Source organism: Pimephales promelas, chromosome 16, assembly GCF_988280905.1.
Source record: "Pimephales promelas chromosome 16, fPimPro1.hap1.1, whole genome shotgun sequence".
Lineage (NCBI taxonomy): Eukaryota > Metazoa > Chordata > Actinopteri > Cypriniformes > Leuciscidae > Pimephales > Pimephales promelas.
Window position 1 is genome coordinate 17,356,709 of NC_142784.1, and position 22,149 is coordinate 17,378,857.

General features: G+C 36.3%; 1 protein-coding gene across 2 annotated transcripts; it reads right to left on the reverse strand.

The window, feature by feature from the left end:
* Window positions 1–30: 30 nt before the first annotated feature.
* Window positions 31–19,929, reverse strand: trpc4b (transient receptor potential cation channel, subfamily C, member 4b). Of its 2 annotated transcripts, none has more exons than XM_039670838.2 (11): window positions 19,263–19,929; window positions 18,112–18,539; window positions 9,893–10,411; window positions 5,108–5,444; window positions 4,538–4,677; window positions 4,142–4,455; window positions 3,736–3,931; window positions 2,209–2,400; window positions 1,880–1,921; window positions 1,690–1,779; window positions 31–1,016 (listed from the first exon to the last, which is right to left on the reverse strand). In XM_039670838.2, exons 2-11 carry the CDS (start codon window positions 18,487–18,489, stop codon window positions 459–461), a joined length of 2,766 nt encoding a protein of 921 aa, XP_039526772.2. In that variant the 5' UTR covers window positions 18,490–18,539; window positions 19,263–19,929; the 3' UTR covers window positions 31–458. The 2 variants fall into 2 exon arrangements, with proteins under 2 accessions (XP_039526772.2, XP_039526771.2); XM_039670837.2 differs by having other exon boundaries at window positions 19,208–19,929.
* Between the last annotated feature and the right edge of the window lie 2,220 nt (window positions 19,930–22,149).

Genomic DNA, 22,149 nt, shown 5'->3' on the forward strand with positions numbered 1-22,149 from the left:
ATAGTAAAAACAATTATGTTACAAAAGATCTGTCACTTTTGATCAATTTAATGCATCCTTGCTGAAAAAAACGAAAACATTTTTTTTTTTAATAATACTTAATACTTTTTTCAAGGAATAACACAATTGTTGTTTTCCAATCTGTCATGAAAAGAGTGAAAGGATACTGCATTGTGAAAATGTGATAAATATTTAAAATAAAAAATACAACTCTTTAGCAGGTCAGTTGGACACTGTATAGTGCTTTCCCCACTTCTCTTCCAGATTTATGGTTACTTTTGGAGTCTGTAGTGCTGGGAAGTTTCTGGAGTCCAAAAACAACCAAGCAAATATCTTTTCCTGAGACAAATTTCATCTCTGTCCAATATCTGTGCATAAGAGAGGATACTTCTCCATCTCTGACAAAATACTTCAGCTAAATAGGAGATTCAGATAATCCTTACAAAAGGTCTGTTTATCTAATGTGCATGTGAAGATGCAATGTGCTCTTTCTCTTGGTCCTCCAACACACTTCCCTCTTCCTCCATCAGGCACTTTGATTCATTCTCTTCCTGTTCAACCTTTCCAGCCAGAGGTATCTCAACCATTTCCTCTCTCACCCAGTCTAATATATCAGGATCTGGTTCATTTGTTGTCTCTTCAGCGAGTGAGTAGATCTTATTTGGATTGAAACTGGTATGTTTCTTCGGGAACAACCCAAAGTCTGTAAAATCTTTAGGAAAGTCCTTCCTGGCTTTGTCTTTGAGCATCGGCTCAGTCAAAGCTACCGGTGATCCATTGACCAGACAACCGAGAGACTCCCTTGTCTCCTCAGTGTTTTGTTGCTGTAGCGCTGCAGTGACATCGTACAAATGTAGTTTGTTCTGCTGAAGAGCCGAAGAATACTGAAGCGAACAGTCTGAATGAGAAGCATTGGAGGCCGCAGTGCCCGGCTTATTCGCACGAGTACTTTCCCGGCTGCTTTTCATCATTCCAATGACTTCATAACGAAAGCTAGATATGTCCTGCTTCAGCTCCTGTTGAAGTGATGACAGTCCACAATTACTTATGTCTCTTAATTGAATCACTTGTTTAAAAGGTGCAGATTAAAGGTTTTCATTAAAAAAATTCTCACAATGACTGGAATTTTGATAACCAGGTTAAAAATGTTCATTTAAATGAGATGAATACTAATTTCAATGCACATGTGTACTAATTTGATACAGGAAAAAAAATGTATTCAACCTAAGAGAGGTCACCTCATGGTGGCTGCCATGTTGAAATCACATTCAAAATACATTAATCAAGAGTCATTTCATATAGGGTTACTTCTACAATGGCACTGATACAGTAACTCAAACTTTTGCTGTGATGTAATGCTTCATCAACACCAATAAGTGTCAGAGTAAAGGACAGTAAAGTACTACTGTTGTATCGATTGTTTTTAAGAAGAAAAAAAGGGCCAGTGAATCTTGAGCAATATATATATATATATATATATATATATATATATATATATATGGTTTCACTTAACCAATTTTAACACATTCTGTTGACTAAAGTAACTTTGCACTTACATATCTAACACAATTAACTTAGTGTTAGTAGACTGGTAGGGATTGAATAAGTTGACATAGTTGCAAAGTTACTTATAGTCAACATTTTTTTTTACTAAGCTGTTTGTAGACAAATAATTTTTTCAAAGCTTACTTTAAAATTTTCCTCTGTGAGACCCTCCTCAGTCTTGGCGTCTCGAATCATGGCGGCCACATATCGTTTTACTAAGTTTCTCAAGACTTCCTGGATTAAAGGGAAATAGTGGTACAATTAACTGGCGAAACAATTACAAAGAAATTAAATCATTGAGTGGAAATCATGAAGTTTTTTGGTGGAAAACTACCTGGTATTGGTGATTGAGTCTCACATTTTCAGCAGCTCTTCTCTGAAAGGACAAAATGAAGGATATTTGTAATAGATTAATTCTCGGTCCCCAACTACATTAAAGTATCAGCTGATTCAAAGACAAGCAAGCACACTAGACATCTCATGACACATATTTAGTTATGAAATTCCCCTTAAGCCATTACATAATATTAACCTTTTCACTAAAATGTTAATAAAATTCACATTTTTGTGATGTCTGCGATAATTCATTTAAAGACAATTTAAGACCAAAGAAGAAGAGATGTAAGATAAACATAAAATAGACAGTTTTTCACAGAGTCTCACCCCTATTGTCCCAAATGTCTCAGTCCTCTTTGACCTCCTCTTGAACACATTCACCTTAATCCATGCAATCAGGTAACATATGGATTTGGGACTGGGGATAATGTTGAAAGGAGGTGGCAGGGTGCCTCCTTCCTCAAAATAACTCATCCATAATTTAGTTCTGGCAAATTTCCATTCAATATCAGCATGGTCCTTCAGAAAAGCCAGAACACATAAATATGAGAATCTTTTCTCTCAGCAGATGCTTTCATAGAAAAGAGACTAACAAGGTACCACACAATGCACCTTATTTTCCAGAATATAAGTCACATCTTTTTTATCATCTGAAATGTATTGCGACTTACAGTACATTCCAAAGATATTTATATAATGCAAATAATGTCAAAAAATGAAAGAAAAGTTCACATATTTCGATCCGTGCTGAATAAGAGAGAAATGTGAGTTTCCCACAAGCCAGTAGTTTAGCTTTTAATAAATTTGTTTCAGCTTGGCCTTTTTATAATTTATGTTTGTTTTACTTTTCATTTTGTTCTGCTCTGAATACTGTTAAATTTAAAGGATTTGGTATGCAGTGAGGGGAACTAAAATATACATTTATATTTAATGTTGGGGAAAGTTGCTTTGAAAATTGCATTACTTAGTTACTTTTCAAGAAAAGGAATGCGTTATGTTACTTGTGCATTACTTTTTTCCCACCTGGGCTGGGGTTTGCTTTTTTTATAACAAAAAAGTGATTATTTTAGCAAATGTAAAGACCTTTCCCCAACAAAAGTGAAATAATAAGCCTCAGGCTGAAGGAAATGAAAATTCATGTGTGTACAGTAGAGGGTCATTCTGGTTAACGGAAGAATAGGATGCAGGAGAAGCACTTTACCGATAAAAACAAAAAAAATCTATAGTCATTTTTGCTTATGGTTTAATTTAATCATCGAAGGTCAGAAGCAAGTACATTGGTCAATAAAGTGAGATCAAATGCATTGAAAATTGTTTTATTTAACATATTTATGTTTGCATAGTATTCTGATTCTGTATTTCACTGATTTTATTCATTTTAGGAATATGCAAGTGAGATGAGTAAATGCAAGCTCACATTTAGTCTCTAGAACAATAATAACCGTCATGTTTACATACAAAGCCTCTGCACTTCAGGACGGGAGAGCTGTCAGTCAATAAATGTGAAAAGTAACTCCGATGTTTTGTTGTAAATTTTAAAAGTAACATATTTTGTTAAGAAATATAAAAGCAATCTGTTTACTAGTTACTTAGAAAAAGTAATCTGACTATGTAACTCAAGTTACTTGTAATGAGTTACCCCCAACACTATTTTTAGTTTACTGTCTGTAAATATTTAATATGGTATTTCACATTATTTCTGAATATAATAATAAAAGGAGACTTAAACACTGATGTGACTTGCTGTCATAAGTACCTTATTTTTCAGAAAATACGGTATATATAATATGCAACAATTTGACATTATGAAGATATGTCTACAAGTGCTCAGGTCAGACCTCAGAGATGACTTACAGCGATATGTTGATATGAATTGTTCATCATGGCAATAAGCATATTGAGGAGGACCACCAAGGAGATGACGTTATAGGTCCCAAACATTGTGGCGCCCACAAATTCTGTGAACTTGTGGTCAGCTTGGACATTAGTCACATACAGACTGATCAATCCAAAAATTGACCAAAACAAAGACTGCAAGGTCTCAAATAGCCTACAAATGGAATACAAACACAATTAGGATGTGCAGCTGCAACTTATACACAACTTTTCAGCTTTCATTGTAACCTAGGGGATGATTAACTAGATTTAGCAGATTTATAAACGTAAACATGTAGGTGTAGTAGGCTATGAAAATAGATCAATTATGTATTGAGATGTGAGGTATTAGAAAAGTAGATACTAGACCTTTTCCAAGACTTACGTTGAGAAAGCATTGTTTTGACGTTCGCAGCGAATGCCTTTGCAGCTCATGCCATCACTAGTCTCGTAGTAGAAGTAAAGCTGATTGAGTCCATTAGCAAAGGCAAGCAACACCAGGCAGTAGATGAACAGGAACTTCAGGATGTCCAGGAGCATCCGCCCTAAGGATATCTGCAAAGGACCTAGGTGAGAGTTGGCGGTGAAAAGCGAGATGAGGCGTAGAGAGCTGAAGATGTTGGCAATGGCGAACACTGCCTCAGCCACCAACGTGGGGTGCCACATTTCCCAGGTTTCCCTGGGTTTGCAACCACTGTACTGTTAGGAAACAAGGAAGAGTAACTTACTCTTGTTCCATTCCCAAGTGATTCCCACCAGTGATTGTTGTGATGTAACATACCTTGACATATGCAACAATCTTCAGTGAGATGGTTGCAAGATACAAGGAATTCATCACAAAGTCCATAAGATTCCACCAGTCATGCATGTAATCTTGAAAGCCGCCATCCCACATCTGTTTGATCTCCGTCCATATGAATCCTGCAAGAGCAGCCAAGAGATTTTGTTGGTTCATGTTCAAAGAACTTATTTGTTTTCTGGTCCAAGAAGAATCTGGCAAATGTTGCATAGATAACATATAGCATGTTTAAAGAACAAAACATGTTTAATTGTAGTAATATTTCACATAATTATTGTTTTACTGTATTTTGATCAAATAAATACAGTGAAACTTTAACCTTAAAGAATGCTGTAAAATGTTAATGAAATAAACTTATTGTAAATGGTAATTATTACTATTATTATTATAAATAATACATAATCCTACGGTATTTTGGTATTTTTGCCTTTTAAAGTATTGAATCACAATTCTAGCTATGCACTAGTGTATACTAATACACAAACAAATACAGTAGCTCAGTTTAGGACCAGATTATGAAATCATATCAGTTCTGTAGGGATGTGGTGTTACCTAGAACCCATGGTAGGATCATCCACTCCACCGTGGTGGGCTTTGGTCCTTGACGATCAGGATTGTTAGAGACTATGTGCTGGGAGGTCAACAGCAGGAGGAAGAGGAAGGTCAAATAAGAAGCGGTGTGGCAAATAAACTTGATGAAAGGCTTGCGGATGAAGAGGCCATAGCGGCTCTTGGGTGCCACCAGGTAACAGAGGGAGAGCAGGGGGAATAGGAGGCCGATGAAGACACAGGTGATGAACTTTCCAGCCCAGTGTCGTCTCCTCCAGCCAGGAAATTCATCATACCAGCGAGAGGCCAACAGCTGCTGGCAATTTGGCTGTGCTACAAACTGAGAGAGAAAAGAAAAGAGGAGAATACAGGGAATCATACGATACAATCCAAGTATGAACAGGTGGTCTGGGAAGCAAGCTGCCAAATCAGTCATTTTCTGGTCAGATTTCCCAGAATATTCATTTTTTTTCCCCCATTTACAAGACTTACTAGAATATTATGTCTGTGTACATATATTACTCTGGCATAGTTCTTTTTAATGACATAGAGGCATCAACTTAAAGAAACATCATTACGCCATGTATTCCAGTCTAACTGAGCAATAAACTGTCAGTAAAATTAAATTACAGCACAAGCAAACTATACATCAGTGTTTTCAGCAGTTTGCCAAAGCCAGACTCCAGGATATACCCATGTAAAGCGAGCATTAGTGCCTCATAAAGTCAGAATGATGAAGTGAACATGAACAGTAAAGCAGGAGGTCTGAGTTTCTCTCATTTATTCCCCATCAGACTGTGCCGAGCAATACAGTCAACATGCTGCTTCACACTGCATGGCAGTCAAACACAAAGGTTTGTAACGTGATTAGATAATCATATTGTTGTAGCCAAACAAACAAAGAAGCCATTTAGATGCCAAGATCCAAAGGCATAGATTTTGTGAAACGCTAAAAATGCTGTATTATCCATGTCCTTTATTAGACTTTTTTTTTCTCTGTAATACAAGTTATAAATATTCAATCTAAAAATGAAAACTATAAAATACAAAAAATAAATAAACTAAACTAAACTACAGTTAAACTAGCAGTCACAGAGTGAAAAATAACAAAATGTAAATGTAAAATCAAAAGGACATTCTAAGAACAAAATATAAAAGATAAAATTACTAAATTAAAATATGATAATATCCCTTTGTAACACATCCACTGACTATATCATTCGTGAGCATGCAGAATTTAGTATAGGCCTATGACCAAGTACTATACTCTAAGCCACCTACTCTAAGTTATATTAAAGTTGTTGTTGTTTTTTTCTCAAAGCAATAAATTCAGATCTCTGAACAATTTGTTTATTGTACTTCACCTCTGATTTGAATTCCTTTATTAGAATTGCATGTTTTTTGGCACATGTGTGCAAAAGAAGTAAAGTAAGTATTGTCTAGAATTTGCACAGTAAATAAATGCACATGGCTTGTTGATCAAAACTGATGAGTTGATTTAGGTGGCATTGGCCAATTCACTGACACAACAACTATTTGAAGCAAGAAGTCAATGTTTTGGGTGAGTAGGGAGGGCGGGGCTTAGCGATGGGTCAATTGAACTTACAGATTAGAGATCGTTAAAAAATGTGCCAAAGCGATTGAGAAAATAAGAAGTTATATAAGCTCATAGTCTTTACAATATTTGAGATAAAAATTCATAATAATTTTTTAAATACGTGCTTGGCCCTGAAACTGCCACTTGGAGCCATGCATTGACTCTTGTTACAGCTGCTTATTTGTTCTTCTCCCTCATCCTCTTCATCTTGTCTCCTGTGTTCAGCCCAAAGCCATTACCAAAGCATCTAAAATGTCAAGCGGAAGTGGGAGGGCGCCTAACCAAATTACAAACAAATGCATCCTCATTACAGCAGAGCCAGTCATTCTGAAGGCGATGAGGTCAAGTCTGAGATGAGTTTAAGTGTTCTCCGTCAGGGCCGATTAGCGAAGTGCAATCTGTTCTCCAGATCAAATAAAGAACTCTGTCAAGGGGCTGCTGTGCACCTTAATACACCTCAACGGGACAAATAGGGACGCCACTTCAAATAACAAGAAACATGCTACGCAAACACTCTGGAGTGGAACACGTACATTTTTTACTGCTACGCTCAAGCAACCAGTAAAATAAAAATAAAAAAACATGCCAGCTGACTTTATACAGGACCACGTTTTTTCTCCTGTTTCTTTTTCAGAACTAAACATGCAACAGCTTCACTGTAAAAAAAGATGTTAATGATTTGTATATCACAACATTTTTTCTTTAGTCAAATCAACTTAAATAATTTATGTGGTTTATAATATTTTGAGTTTCTGATGATTAAATCAATTGTATTAACTCAATTTGTCCATTTCAATGAACTTAAAATTTTAAGGCCAACCAGGTTACTTCATTTTAAACCAGCAATATTTTTTTATAGCGTATTCACATAACAAATAAAACGCATTTTTTCGGAATATGAAAAGTGAGGAAAACATGACAATCTACATATTGCATGGCCTTTATGTGAGTTATGAACTATTTAAGCACAAAATGCTTTACCTCCACAAAAAACATGCTGCCATTTCCCACTCCATCAGATTCTTTAAGGAGGTTTGGCTATGATATATAGGCTCTGATCAGATCTCCTGCAGATGTAAGACCACCACGCCATCATGTTATACAAACTTTGAACATCTGGCACATGAAAGCCCATGTTCTTCTCAGAGCATTGTGAACAAGTACAATTTCCAAGCAAATCGGATACACCGCCGCACAATGCATGACAATCTGATAGATGGATTGATCGATAGATAGCAAAGATATTTTTAATTCCATCTCCACAACTCTTAGAATCTAATGATCAAAAATCTGAGGTAATACAAAGCATGCTGCTTCTGATCTGATCTCTGATTTTATAGTGGATATTCACATGCTTAATTGGAGGCATTCTAGTAACATTTATAATAATAAGATTAGTGCCGGTGTGACCGTCTCTGCCATTTACAATGATTTTACTGGAACAAATGGCATTTAATCTGAACTGGGTCATGTCTAATAAAATCATGGGTTGAGAAGAATGACCAATGGATATTTCTGGAACTCGCATCCAATATTAACGATTTGACTGCACTGAAACTATTGGCTGAGAACTCCGCTTAGCTGGATGATGATGACGACATCACCGTTTTCTGCAGAGCTGCTTTATAGCTGAATTGAACTTGTTTCATAATTGATGTACTTTAGGCTACACAATGCACTTTACTGAATAATGACAGGTTTACTTTTTTTAGAGCTGCTTTACAGCAGAATTGAATTCTCTTTGCATCATTGAATCGTTGTTTTCCAGTTTATCACGGTAAAGTTGCTTTAAAACAATCTGTATTGTAAAAAGCGTTATATTATAAATAAAGGTGACTTGATTCGCTTACAGTATGCAACAAAACAAATCAAATATGCATAGATTCATCTAAAAAAAGCCAAAAAGTATTGGCAAAAGGTGGCAAAATTATTTTAGCAAAATGGCTGCAGGATATTTCAGAAATTGCTGTGTTTAATATCACTTCTGTAATTGAAATTATAATACATTTGGAATTTGTAATGCTTCATTTTCACATTGTATTGAAAAAAAAAAGACAAAATAGCAGATGGGCTGGTAATATGGCTTCTGGATGTGGACTATTTTCGAACAAATCAATGAAACGGGAACAGACTTGATTCAAGAGGCAAAGTAATTAATAGCTATATGAACCCACAGTACATGCTGAAAGTGGATGACTCTTCACGCCTACACTGCAGTAAGTCAACACAGGTCAAAAGGGCATCTTTCATAAGATCCTTATGGCGCTGAGGCATGTGATGACCATGTCAAGTGTGAAGAAATTTACCCGATTTTTAGTTTGTGCTTGTAACACTTCAGTACTTTTAAATTAATGCACAATAGAGGCTTGAGTTTCATCTGGGATCCCTCAAGTATTGCTAAGAGGACTTTCTTAACATTAAAATGTGGGAGTTCAATTGTCCTTAGGTTAGTCAATCTTAGTAGAGTGTTATTGACAACCAGCAAGTTTTTATTTTTTTTTATTTATTTATTTTTACCCACACTGTAAAAAATTAATCATGTTCATGATTTATTCTATCTTTTGTCAAATCAACTTGAATAATTAATGTGTTTCTTTGTATTAAACCGATCTCCTTAATTGTATAACTCAAATTTAAATTTTAATGAACTTAATTCTAAGGCAACCAGGTAACTTGCTATTTTAAGTTGAACTAACAATATGTTTTACAGTGCATAAAAAGCCCAAAAATATCTGGATATTTTAGTTACACATAAACATATTGAATGTCACTGTATTATATAACAAAAAATCAATCCAAATGGCATTTAAGCAAAAGTAAGTAGGCAAGTAAGCAAAACATCTAATAAAAGTAAGTTTCAGGTTTCTAAAAAAAGTGTCTCGCATGATAATTAATTGTACATTGGATGCAATTACAATATAGAACAGAAAAATATAAATCCCTTAAGGCTACTTAAGTTTGAATGATCACAAAACTATATTTAAATGTGCAACTTTTCTGTCAATCGACGTCAAGCAGGTTTCGAAAATATATATAAATGATCCTGAACCAGTTAGTATTAAAGCAAATGTAAAAATATGTTTGGCGATGGGTTTGTGTTTGTAAATGCAACTTGGTTTATCCATTTTAGGTGTCCAAATACTTTTTTGACCATTGTAAGAAAATACATCATCTTCAAAACACAACTGTACCTCTTTTTGGCGGTATTTGATAGCCAATTTCAGACGAGCCAGCTCATTATTGGCCTCATCCTGCAGCAGGTTGACATCATCACGGAAATTGAGGATCAACTCCAGCTCGCGTGAGGACCGGGTCTGGTCCAGGAGATCCTTTGCGAAGCGTTTGCACTGACGGGAGAGCTCCTCGTATTCAGTTTTGAACTCGTTCTCCACTTTACTGAGTTCCTGGAGCTCCCAGCTGAGTTGGAACGCGGTGAGGAAAGGATCCTCGCTGGATAGGGCAACGAGAGAGGGGCTGGCTAGAGCCTTGTAGATGTTCAGTCGGGAGCGCGAGTGTCGCAGACTGTCCACGTCCGAACTGGAGACGCACTCTATGCAGTTACAGCGCACCTCATGAGGTTGGGGGACTGACACACCTTTTTGCACCAACATCTTGATGATCTCGTAGTTGTTGGTGTGGGCAGCCAGGATGATCGGGGTGATGTCAGGAGTGAAGTCTGAGAACTGTTTATCCAGCAAGATGGGTGGTACCTGGTTAGAAATGAGAAACGATGGATTAAATTCATCTGTTGAAACACACTGCATTTCACTGTACAGAGGTGACACATTTAGACAAATTCACCTAAAATATCCGAAAATCATTGCATTACATATGAAATAACAAATTTAAATATACTACAATTCTTTCAAAGGCCATTTTATTTTAGATTGTGTGATAAAATTTTGACTTGTGAATTAAGTGTCCAAATACTGTTGTACACTGTATATATTTGGTATAGGATTGAATTTGAAACCATTTTCACTCATAAATTGCTAGTGAATTTCACAAATTATTCCACTGAAATGGCAAGTAACACACTGAATTAAACATGACATTTTTAAATAAAAGACTGAAATAGGATTTTCTTGTGTATAACCTACTCCAATATTTTTTTTTTTTTAACAATGTAATTTTCAGTGTACAGAAATATTTATTAGTGACAGTAACACTCATAATTCTTCTGCCTCCAAACAGGGTTAGTGAAATTATGACCAAAAAGTTATATTTTGGTCTCATCTGACCTCATGACTTTCTCTCATGACTCCTCTGGATCATACAAAATTGTCATTGGCAAACTTAAGACGGGCCTTGACATGTACTGGTTTAAGCAGGGGAACCTTCCGTGCCATGCATGATTTCAAACCATGACGTCTTTGTGTAGCCAATTACCAACAGTAACCTTGGAAACGGTGGTACCAGCTCTTTTCAGCTCATTGACCAGCTCCTCCCGTGTAGTTCTGGGCTGATTTCTCACCTTTCTTAGGATCATTGAGAGCTTGCATGGAGCCCCAGTCTGAGGGAGATTGACAGTCATTGACAGAGATTGACATGTTTAGCTTCTTCCATTCTCTAATGATTGCTCCAACAGTGGACCTTTTTCCACCAAGCTGCTTGGCAACTTTTTCATAGCCCTTGTGGAGGTACAATTTTGTCTCTAGTGTCTTTGGACAGCTCTTTGGTCTTGGCCATGTTAGTAGTTGGATTCTTACCGATTGTATGGGGTGGACAGCCCTGCTGAAAAAAACAATAGAAACCATTACAGAAATTGTAATGGTTTCCACTTCAAAACCATTACAAACCATCAGCCGTTAACCATTAAAACCATTACAAAATGGTGTCCATTACGTAGTGTGTTTTGGGCCATATTCTATTCGGATGTATTGGTTTGTATAGGTTTCCATTACACATTTGTATTGGTAATGATATATTTAATGGTTTCCTTTAGAGTTTCTATTGGTTCTGATTTGTAATGGTTTCCATTACAAACATGTATTGGTCATGATTTGAACATATTTAATGGTTTCCATTACAAATTTGTATTGGTCATGATTTGAACTTATTTAATGGATTCCATTACAAATTTGTATTGGTCATGATTTGAATATATTTAATGGTTAGGACAACCTATGTGTGTGGGTCAGGTTTTGACCTGATCACTCCCGACAAGAGCTGTTAAACCTGAAATCACATGGGACCAATGTTTTGACCAATGGCTATGACCAGTTTTTAAAAACTGTATCTAGCCTATTAATCATGTGTAGCCTACATTAAATCATTATTATCAAACCAAAGGAAACACTAAATTTATTGGAGTCCTAATGGTTCATAATGGCGTCCAGTAGATACCAATATGTAACCTATAATTTTCAGAGGTGTTCTATTGGTCCTTAATGGTACCACCAATAGAAGAAAGCAAATTACCAATAGATAATTACTAGGACCATCACAGTTTCAATTAAAACCAATACAGAGAAAAAGACAAAACATGCCACCAATAGAAGAAAGCAAATTACCAATAGAGACCTACTAGGACCATTACAGTTTCCATTAAAACCAATACATTTCCCTTTATAACCATTAAAACCATTAGGAATTCTGTAATGGTTTCTATTGTTTTTTTCAGCAGGGAGGTGTCTTTATGCAGCTAATGACCTCATTTAGTAGAGGTGAACATTTTAAAGGCAGACTAACAGGTCTTTGAGGGTCAGAATTCTAGCTGATAGACAGGTGTTCAAATACTTAATTGCAGCTGTATCATACAAATAAATAGTTAAAAAAAATCATACATTGTGATTTCTGTATTTTTTTAGATGTCTCTCACAGTGGACATGCACCTACAATGACAAAAGTGGGAGAACTTGTAAAATAGCAGGGTGTTCAAATACTTATTTTCCTCACAGTAAGTAAAAAAATAAAACCAAAATAACACTGGTATTCAGAGCCCGTGTTGACAAGCGTTTCATGATGAAAACAATTGTCTTAATGAGGATGCATTTGCTTTCCAATTGCCATCTCACTGTGGATAGCTGAAATAGCCACCCTTGCGGGATAAAAACCTCACAATTAAGCCCGTGTCATTATTCAGATCTCAAATGTGAAGGACAGCTATGAGAATGAACACGAAAGAATATTCCAATTGCGAGAGAAAAATAAATGCATAAATCATGAAGAAGGCTCCACTGTTGGTTCAATCATGATGAAATGCAAGCTACATTAAATGACCCAGACATTTCAGGGGAAAAGGTCTTTCCTGAAAATCACATGAGAAAAAACGCTTAGGAAAGAGTCTACAGAGAGGCCTATATGATCACTTCGGTAGCAGAGAAGAGCCAAAAGTGACCCAGTTGCAAATGCAAAGGGAGAAGATTTTGAGAGCTTTTCTAGCCAAAGCAATATGTGTGGAAAATATAAAAGTGCCCACAACAACAAACAACAATACCTCCAATAAATTATGTTGGTTGAAGCACAACGCTGAAGAGATGCTATTCATCAGTAAGGATGTCACACCTTAGGGAAGAATCATAAACAGCACAATGTGGAAGAAAACACATCTGTTTCGGTCTGAGGATTGGGAGGAAGCTTATCTTCAGGACAATGATATGAACAAGCGCAATGATAAATTAACATCTTTAGCATCTTAAGAAGAAGATACTGAATGTCCTAAAATGCTACAGTTTAAGAACTAATCCATACGCCTTATCCAACCATGACGTGCATGCACTATTTAAATCCTTTCGCTCAAGAATAATCAATTATCCTAAGAAACTAGAATAAAATCTGACAGGAAGCCAGGCCAAAATCATGTGTGACATGCATGGATTGACATTAAAGACTTTAATATGTCAAGCTTGCCAAATGCAGCACTAAAAAAAAAAGATTATAATAACCTATAAAACAAAAATAAACAGCCTATTACAGTGTTTCAGTTTAACTATATAGAATCCGTTTCTAGCTTTAACTTGAAATATTACAGAGATCAAACCATCAAATAAACCATCTTTTAATGCACTACAATGAGAGAGTTGGTTAAATAGCCTATAGTTTAATTGCTGCACTGCTAACATCATGAAAAACACATTCAGAGGCCATTTACACAACAGTTTTCAACCAAAAACAGAAAACTGTATACGTATTGGCAGTACATTTACACAACAGCGGCATTTTGGGTGCCTAAAAATGCAAACTTTTGAAAACGGGTTTCAAAGTGCAAGTTTATGAAAATTATACTGTTATCATCTCCATGTTAAGTCATGGAGAAGTCATGTTAAGTGAACTTAATTTATATAGCACTGTTAACAATATGGGCCCTGTCCCAAATGGCGCACTTCACGCAGACTTTCGGTCTCGCGGACTTAAATTGTGCGTGCTCGCTGAGTCTACGAGTCCGTAGGCCATCCTATTTAGCATTTTAATGCTCTGAAGTGTGCTCAGCAGCGCCCCCTTTGTACCCTTGAATTGGTCTTTCGCGATGCCTGCATAGATGCAGGCTCCACGCACTTTAACTACCCAGGAATCCATGCGAAATGAAGAATCAGAAAACGGATGGGATTTCGCTCACGGACTGTAAACATGGAGGAGAAAAGAATATTTAGGGATAAGTATCATTATGGTTTTTATGACATCGGTACATTTTACCAGTTGATACTTAGTTTATACAAGCATTATCGACCAGTGGTTGATATCTCAAACATAGTGTATTAAATACGATCGCATTATGATTCATTATATAAATAGAACCGAATGTCATGGCTTTACTGAGTCATATAAATGTAGTATGAATACTGAAACCTATAAATTTTTCTTAAACTCATTGTCATTTTGTGTTAAAATTGAACACTATATTTACATAACCATGACATCTATTCCCATATAATAATGGCATACAATTATAAAACTGTAAAATCAGGCTGTGTAGTTCACATGGACACAAGATTTGGGAAAATAAAATAAATCCTGTTTTCAATGCTAAAGACTGTAATTTGTTTTAATGATATTTGTGATATTTTTCTAATAAAGGGACTGATGAGATGACCTTTAAGTTTATTCAGCTTCGTATGGAGAGGGCACAGGCATGAGGAACACAAAAATATGATTTCCCCGTATGAAAAGACATCTTGCTTTTTTTTTTTTTTTTAAATCAACAACAATCAGCGGCATATCACCCCGCAGCTCCTGTCCAACAACAACAACCAGGCCTTCTTCCAGTTTCCGGCGTGACGATCGAGTCTGCCCCAAAAATACCTCTCAATGTGCGGTTGCGGACTCGCGCTAAGGGCCCTATAGGTCTGCACTACATGACGTCACCAAAGCGTGGACTGAGTCTGGAGTGTGCCATTTGGGACAGGGCCATAGATTGTTTCAAAGCAGTAAACTAAAAAAAAAACTACAAAAAACGCATGTAAAATACAAAAACACAAATTTGTGAAAACAGTGAGGTGCGTAGTGTTTCTTTACAAAGTGACATGGTCAGCTACTGGCCTGGCAGGAATAATACAGCATTTTTTGTTTTGTTTGTGTGGATCTGTGTGAATGGGGATCATAGTTGTAATCTCTAAAACAAATTAAAAAAAAAAATGTTTTTAATACACCGTTTATGTGTAAACGCGCCCTCATAAAATAAAAAAAAAAGTATTGAAATGCTCAAACTATAGCACCAAACGGGGCTTGGACAAAACATTGAGGCATTACACACATAATGAAAAGACTACAGTATGAACATTCTAAACATACACAAGGCACACAAATGACTTTAAATGACTGCAAATCCCCCATTGCTTACGCTGTTAGCATAAATCTCAGCTACATTCTTAGGAAATGTCTGGACAATGTTTTATTATCACCCAGCAATTATGTATTGAAAGCAATTACAAAATGAATGCCTTTACAATATGTTCAATTCATGGTTATATTGATCAAATTCATTCCATGTCAGAACACGGAAGAAGAAAAAAAATGTTGCAGTTGTTGTTTTTTTAGACTGAAATTCAGTAGAATCAAAAATAAAATGTGGACAGACTTTTCATTTTTGCATGGACTATCCCTTTAAAGTAAAATCTACAAAACCTGCGTATAACCACTGCTTTAAAAACAGTGAAGTGGATAATACAGTATCTAATCATTTAGTTGCAAGTGTTGATGCAGTTAAAAATGGAGAGCTGTGAGATATACACTGCTACATGAAGTTCTGTGATCACACAACATTTGGGGGAGATGAAAAAAAAGTGAGAGACCGCAAGAAAGAGTGTGAAAGAGAAAACTAAGCAGCATGTGCTAGAAAAGGTGACTAACCGTGAGAAAGAATAATGAGTTAGGAAGGAGTGAAGAGAGAAAATGAATAGAGAGTTTGCCACATAAGAAGAAAAGGAGCGATTTGAAGGTAGGGGGACGGGGGGTGATTAGCACGTTTTGACCGATATCTCCATCCTTTTCACAAGAGCTCTAAGCCAACGGTGACAACAGCAAAAGCTTGACTATTTGGGGAAGATAATGAAGGCTCCAGTTGGAGAGACGTGTTCAGGCTGGCAGCCATACTGATTATCTACTGCAATATGACGCTTTGAAGCTCATCCTTAAACACAATAGACCGGAAAGGGGAAGGAAACGAATTGGAAAAGTAGACGGCTTGACTTGAAATGTCAGTAGGATGGCAGTTCAAGTGAGCTTTGTGTTTAATAAGTAAAAACCACCCATTCTCATGATTCATTACTTACATTTCCAACAAAGCTGAGAGAGAGGATTTTTTTCTGCTAAAAAACTGCTAAAGAAAAAAAGACCCTTTATAAATCCGAATGACACCTGATCTGAGCAGTGCAACTCATTCCCATTTCCATTTTAAAATAATTGGATAATGAGATGCTTTCAGTTTTGGAATAATTAATCATGGGTGACAATATGCATGCAAAATAGACTTCAGGTTGAATGCAATGACTGAAAATATTTTATTTTTCCAGAAACTGCATCAACATAGACAGATGTCAGTATCAGTCCAAGACCTTTGTGCAAAATAATACTAATACATTACTCCATTCACCTTAAGAACAAAAGAGAACACTATTTTTTTCTGCTCACATAATATCCAGTTTGCTTATTTAATACTTGCTCAAAATGACTAGTTCCGTAAACAACATGCTAATATGATAAAGATCACATGCCACGAAGACAGAATCATAATATCCCAATTTCGTCATCAGAATCATCATAAGGAAATCAAAGCAAACAACCGCGTGCTCAATCGCCCTCTTGTGGTCTTTAGATATGCTGATTTAGTCATTTGCATATCAAAAAGTTTTATAAATGCGACATTAATATACATAGACAGGAAGAGACACAGAGACAGAGGAAATGAAAAGCGCTCAGGGATTGCGAAAGGAAAGATCAGATGTGCAGTTGCACCCATAAGTCAGTGCCTCAGCATCCAGTATATTCCTTCTAGCCAATAAAGGAAAATTAAATCGAAGTTAAGATGAGAGGACATACAAGGCCCAGCTAAGTTGAAAAGCAAATTTTCAGAACAACAGTTATTATTTCACATGCCTGAGTGTCTGAAGAGAGCTTTTTACAGCAGACAGTTTTGTCCTCTGGAAAAAAGCAGGCGTAGAAGCATACCATTTGCTAAAGTGTTCATAAATCCGCATTGACAACTGAAGACGAATCCTTTCAGCCCTAAAAGCATTTCTGCAATAATGGGTTGTTTACTTTACATGAGAAGTTGATAAGAGATGTTTTGGGGGTTTCGCTTCCAGAGAGACTCAAAAGCTAATCGAGTTATGGCGAACATCTAAATTCAAGTTGTGTCGTTTTGAGGGTTTCTTTTCAGGTCTAAAAATGACTACTGTTCTGGGTCACATAGAGAAGGGAAAAAACTGGCAAAATGCAAATAACAAAATTAAACTCATATATTTATGCACAGAATAGCAAACTAAATAAGCTTATTAAGCGGCATGATAAAACTACTTTGCCAGAAATGCATCCATTACTTGGCAGAAGTTTTTCTAAAACAATTGGCACCTGCAATCTGGCAATTCATTGTTTTTTGCAGACAGCATGACATCATTAAAATTCAAAATCATTTATCAATACCAAAATAGTCAATGTGTTTTCCAATTCATGTTAATATGTTGAATATTGTTGTTGCATATAGTTAAAATAAAATAAAATGACATGTTTTATTTTATATGACTTTTTTAACAATAAGTTTTGAATCAATCTGGTTTCCACTAGTCGGGCTGGTAGTTTGAGGAGTTTTGGGCACTTATAGGGTTAACACCAAAAAACATGCTTCTAAAACAGTAAACCACTTCAAAGTCTTTAATGATGCACATTTAAGTTATGTTATGAAATATTGTTTTTCATTTTTTGGTTTAAACTTTAAATAGATATGTGAGTTAGCAAACAAGTGCTTTACACAAACCTGTTTCTCTCCACTGGGCTTCTTGTGGTTCAACAGGAGCTCCACGGCCCCCACCACCTCTTTACGGATGGCGTGGAGCAGAGCGTCCCCGACATACACGTTGAAGCTGAGGAGCAGCTCAATGATCTCCAAGTTCTCATTCTCAATTGCTATGAGCAGCGCCGTGCGCCCCAGGGGATCGATGCAATTGATGTTGATCTTGAAGTAGATCTCCGCCTCCTCCAGCGATAGTTTCACGCTGGCGTAATCGCCCTTCTCCACGGCGCTGAGGTAGGACTTCTCCTGCCCAGAGAGCTCCGACTCGGCGCGCACTATCCGCAGCGGAATACGGTCCCGGTACGAGGAGTTATCCGTTCTGCGGTAATAAAGCTGCGACATTGTGGCTCAATCCATCACAAAACAGGTGGAGAGCGAGGAGAAGAAGCAACCTAAAGACAAACACATCCATGTATACACCCTCGAATTGATGGTTTTATAATGACATTCTGATGAAAATCCGTTTAAACTGATCTAAGTATAGCAGGTGCAAGGTGGTAGACCACACTAACCATCAATAGAACATCTACCCGTTATTATTATTTGTTGAACATTGTAGCTGATTGATAGAAAGTCGTGCAAAGGGCTTTGCACATATTTTGCACATATTACATTTTAAGAATAAAAAGGAAAGGAAAATGAAAGAAACTTCCATATCAAAGTACAGCCATTAGTCCATGGTGGTGTAAAATAAATCAAAAATTACTAATAGGAAGCTTTGCTCTTCAAATTACGCACATTTTACGCAGACCTCCCCAGCTCATGTTTTAGAGAATACAAATGAAACAGTTCTTGGTTTGAACAGAAAACCTCGCAAACCTGCCAAAAACAACACACCAATCTCAAAATTACGCATGCTTACGCAGTGATAGCATCATAAACTTCACCGCTTCATATGGCTTCAATTTCATCAAAAATCACGACTCAACTATAAAAAGATCATGTGCGTTCTCACAATTCGCATTAAACACATGCGGTCAAATAAACAACATGCACAGTTCAAAGCTTTGGAAAATAATGCTGCACTAAGCTCAGTGCAATACAAAATCCTAAAACTCACCTTGCTGTCAGAACAAATTCGATTTTCAGATTATTAGCTTCTTCTGTCAACTTACCCGATTCATCACAGAAAATACTTTTGGAGGAGTAGCCTATTCCTACGACCACACGAGGAATGTTGCGCATGGTGACTGTTGTGCTGCCACGGCACAGACGCTGCACCGCTGGAATCATGCTGGAATTGCACATTAATTACGCCCCAGTCGACGTCTATCATTGTCCACAGTGCATTGTATTAGCACAATTCCCTCTCTGTTATTTCAGTTCAACTGAGCCGACGTAGACGATGCTGAAAATAGTAACCAAATTAGCCAATTAGCTACTTAATGCACGTGCTTCCTCAGAGAAAATCATTAATGCAGTCTTACAATCCGAGAAAAAAAGTTGTTATTTTTCGTAAATCACATTTAAATCGCGTTGTGCGCTCTTACTGCGCGCGCCAATGATGGAACTACAAATGAGGGACATTTTAGCTAAACATGAGACCGGTATGGGTGTAGATTGTAAATAATCTGGATCCAATTTAAAGATTTCAACGAACAGATCATATTCAAAAAGTTATTGAAAAGGTGTGTATGTTGGTCGCGCTGTATTTTGATTGATTGAGTAAAAGAGAACCGACTCATATGAATCATTAGCTCGGGAATCTTACGATAATGGTCTCACTAATTTGTTTGGGAATCATGGAACGCAACAGGAAGGAAGTGCCCAAGACTGTCCCAAACGCAGTGCACTGGAAATCATGCATCGTGTTCAGGAACTCGTGTGCCCCGAAATCACGAGGTGGCAAGGAAAACATACCGTAAGTTAAATTACTTAGCCAATTTGTTAGTAAAACAAAGTTTTACACTTTTTATTAGTGTAGCCTTTTTTGTAAAACATTTGCAAAAGATTATACTTTGCAAAATTGTGTTGTTTGTTAGGCTATCACACTTGACATTAAGAAGTTTATTTTAAAATTTAAAGTATTGACATACAAAATAAAGCAGGCAACTGTGAACACTTGCATTTTAAACTATCCCACAGTTTCACAGAAAAGGCTTAAACTAGTCTCAGTCTAAAATGCATATTGGAGCATTTTCTACTGAAAGCAACCTGCACTGGCATATCTTAAAATATGTCACTGCCATTGTTTTGTAATAATGGTTTAATCTAAGCCCTCTCTGTTAAACCGTGCATATAAGTGTGTCCATCAGGTATTCAAAAGTTGTACACACACTTGCAGTATTGATGCCTTAAACACTTAACACAAATACAGGCACACACAGCAGTAAGCAGCACCTGGTCAAGTGTGGATATTTGGATAGGCTAATTGTGTTCTTCCTTCACTAAGAAGAAGCAATTCATTATGGTTTTAATTCAGAAAAAAAGAATCGGCTCCTGACCATCATTCGTTCAAGAATCGTGAATTAACATTCGCGATAAACATTTTCTACTTTTATTCAGTGAGAACCAGCTCATGAGCTAACATTTTTCGAGAATTGGAGTACACTGGTCACACTGTTTGTTTTTAATTCACTGAAAATAAGACTGCATGTCTTTTAGACAGCATGTTTTGCACTGAAAAGGCTAGAGAACTGTGAGCCCTTGTAAAACGGTAATTCCAACAAAGTTTTACATTACTTGTTTAACAATTCCTGGACCAAAATTATTCTCTCTTTTTCAAAGTTTATCATCAATGGGTCAAAGGAAAAATGGAGAAGGCACTCAGATGTATACATTCCCATATTCACACACCTTTGTATTCAACATCTATTTACACAGTTTAAGGATATGTTGTAGACACAATAACTAAACCAATTTAATGTGTAGCAAATAAACATAGGAATATTATATAAAGTTTGCAATTGGATACATAAAGCAAAAAAAGTTACAGACAACTGTTTACACCCTCCCAGTCTCCCGTAAACGAGATTCCTCAAAGGTGGTCTCAAGAATCAACGTGATAATTTCATGCAATTTAATGCTGGCAGTTGGGGGTCTTTATACCTATATCAAATAACTAGAAATTATATTGCATAAGATTGTTTGTGTAATTCTCTTTAGTCTAATAAACTTTAAGAGGTTTCACCACAGATGTAATATAACACCATAGACTTAGACAACAAGGTCTACATCTACAGCTGTCTATTAAGACCTTGCTGTTTAGCAGTGGATCATTTTTCTATATCCGACAAGAGTGATAAAATACGATTATGAATATCCTAAAGAAAATTATGTGTTTTTTAGTAAAAACAAAACATCCCTGGTTGTATATTGTCTGCTCTATCCATATAATATTTATTGTCTGTGGAGTTGATAGGCCTTCTCAGACAGGGCTTCGATTAAGCCAGGATTTAAGCAGCTTTTATAATAGTGTCTTAGAATTTTTTTTTTTTTTTTACTGGTGTGCATCTTGAAACAAAAGAATGGCAGTGACATATTTTAAGATAGTTAATGCAAGTTGCTTTCAGTTTAGTCTCGCGTAGCCAGTGGGCGTGACGTCTGAGGCTGAGACTACTTTCAGTTAAAACTTAAGCCTTGTCTGTGAAACCAGATTTTTCTAAAATGGAAGCTGCGATGGCTTCCTCGAATGGGGATATTTTAGAAATTTTAATTTTTAAAGACTGTGTTTATCGAAATTTAGGTGAAAATATGTACAAATCTGTAAGTTATCAGTGTAACACCACAGACATACACCATTTAAACTTTTTTTTTTTTTTAAATGGGCTACATCCATTACTGTACCACCACATTAGTATGCAGCTCAGATTTGAAAATTGGGGGATTCAACTTTTTCTTAAAATATAACATATAAATACATTAATATAAAATGAAGTTAATTTGATGAATACAAAAACATAAATATCAGTTACTTGTTTCCCTGTATCGTTTGTTTCTTTTTTAATGAATATTAATAGTCCTCTTTTCAGAAAACAAAATGATTATCTTGCCGCTGCTGTT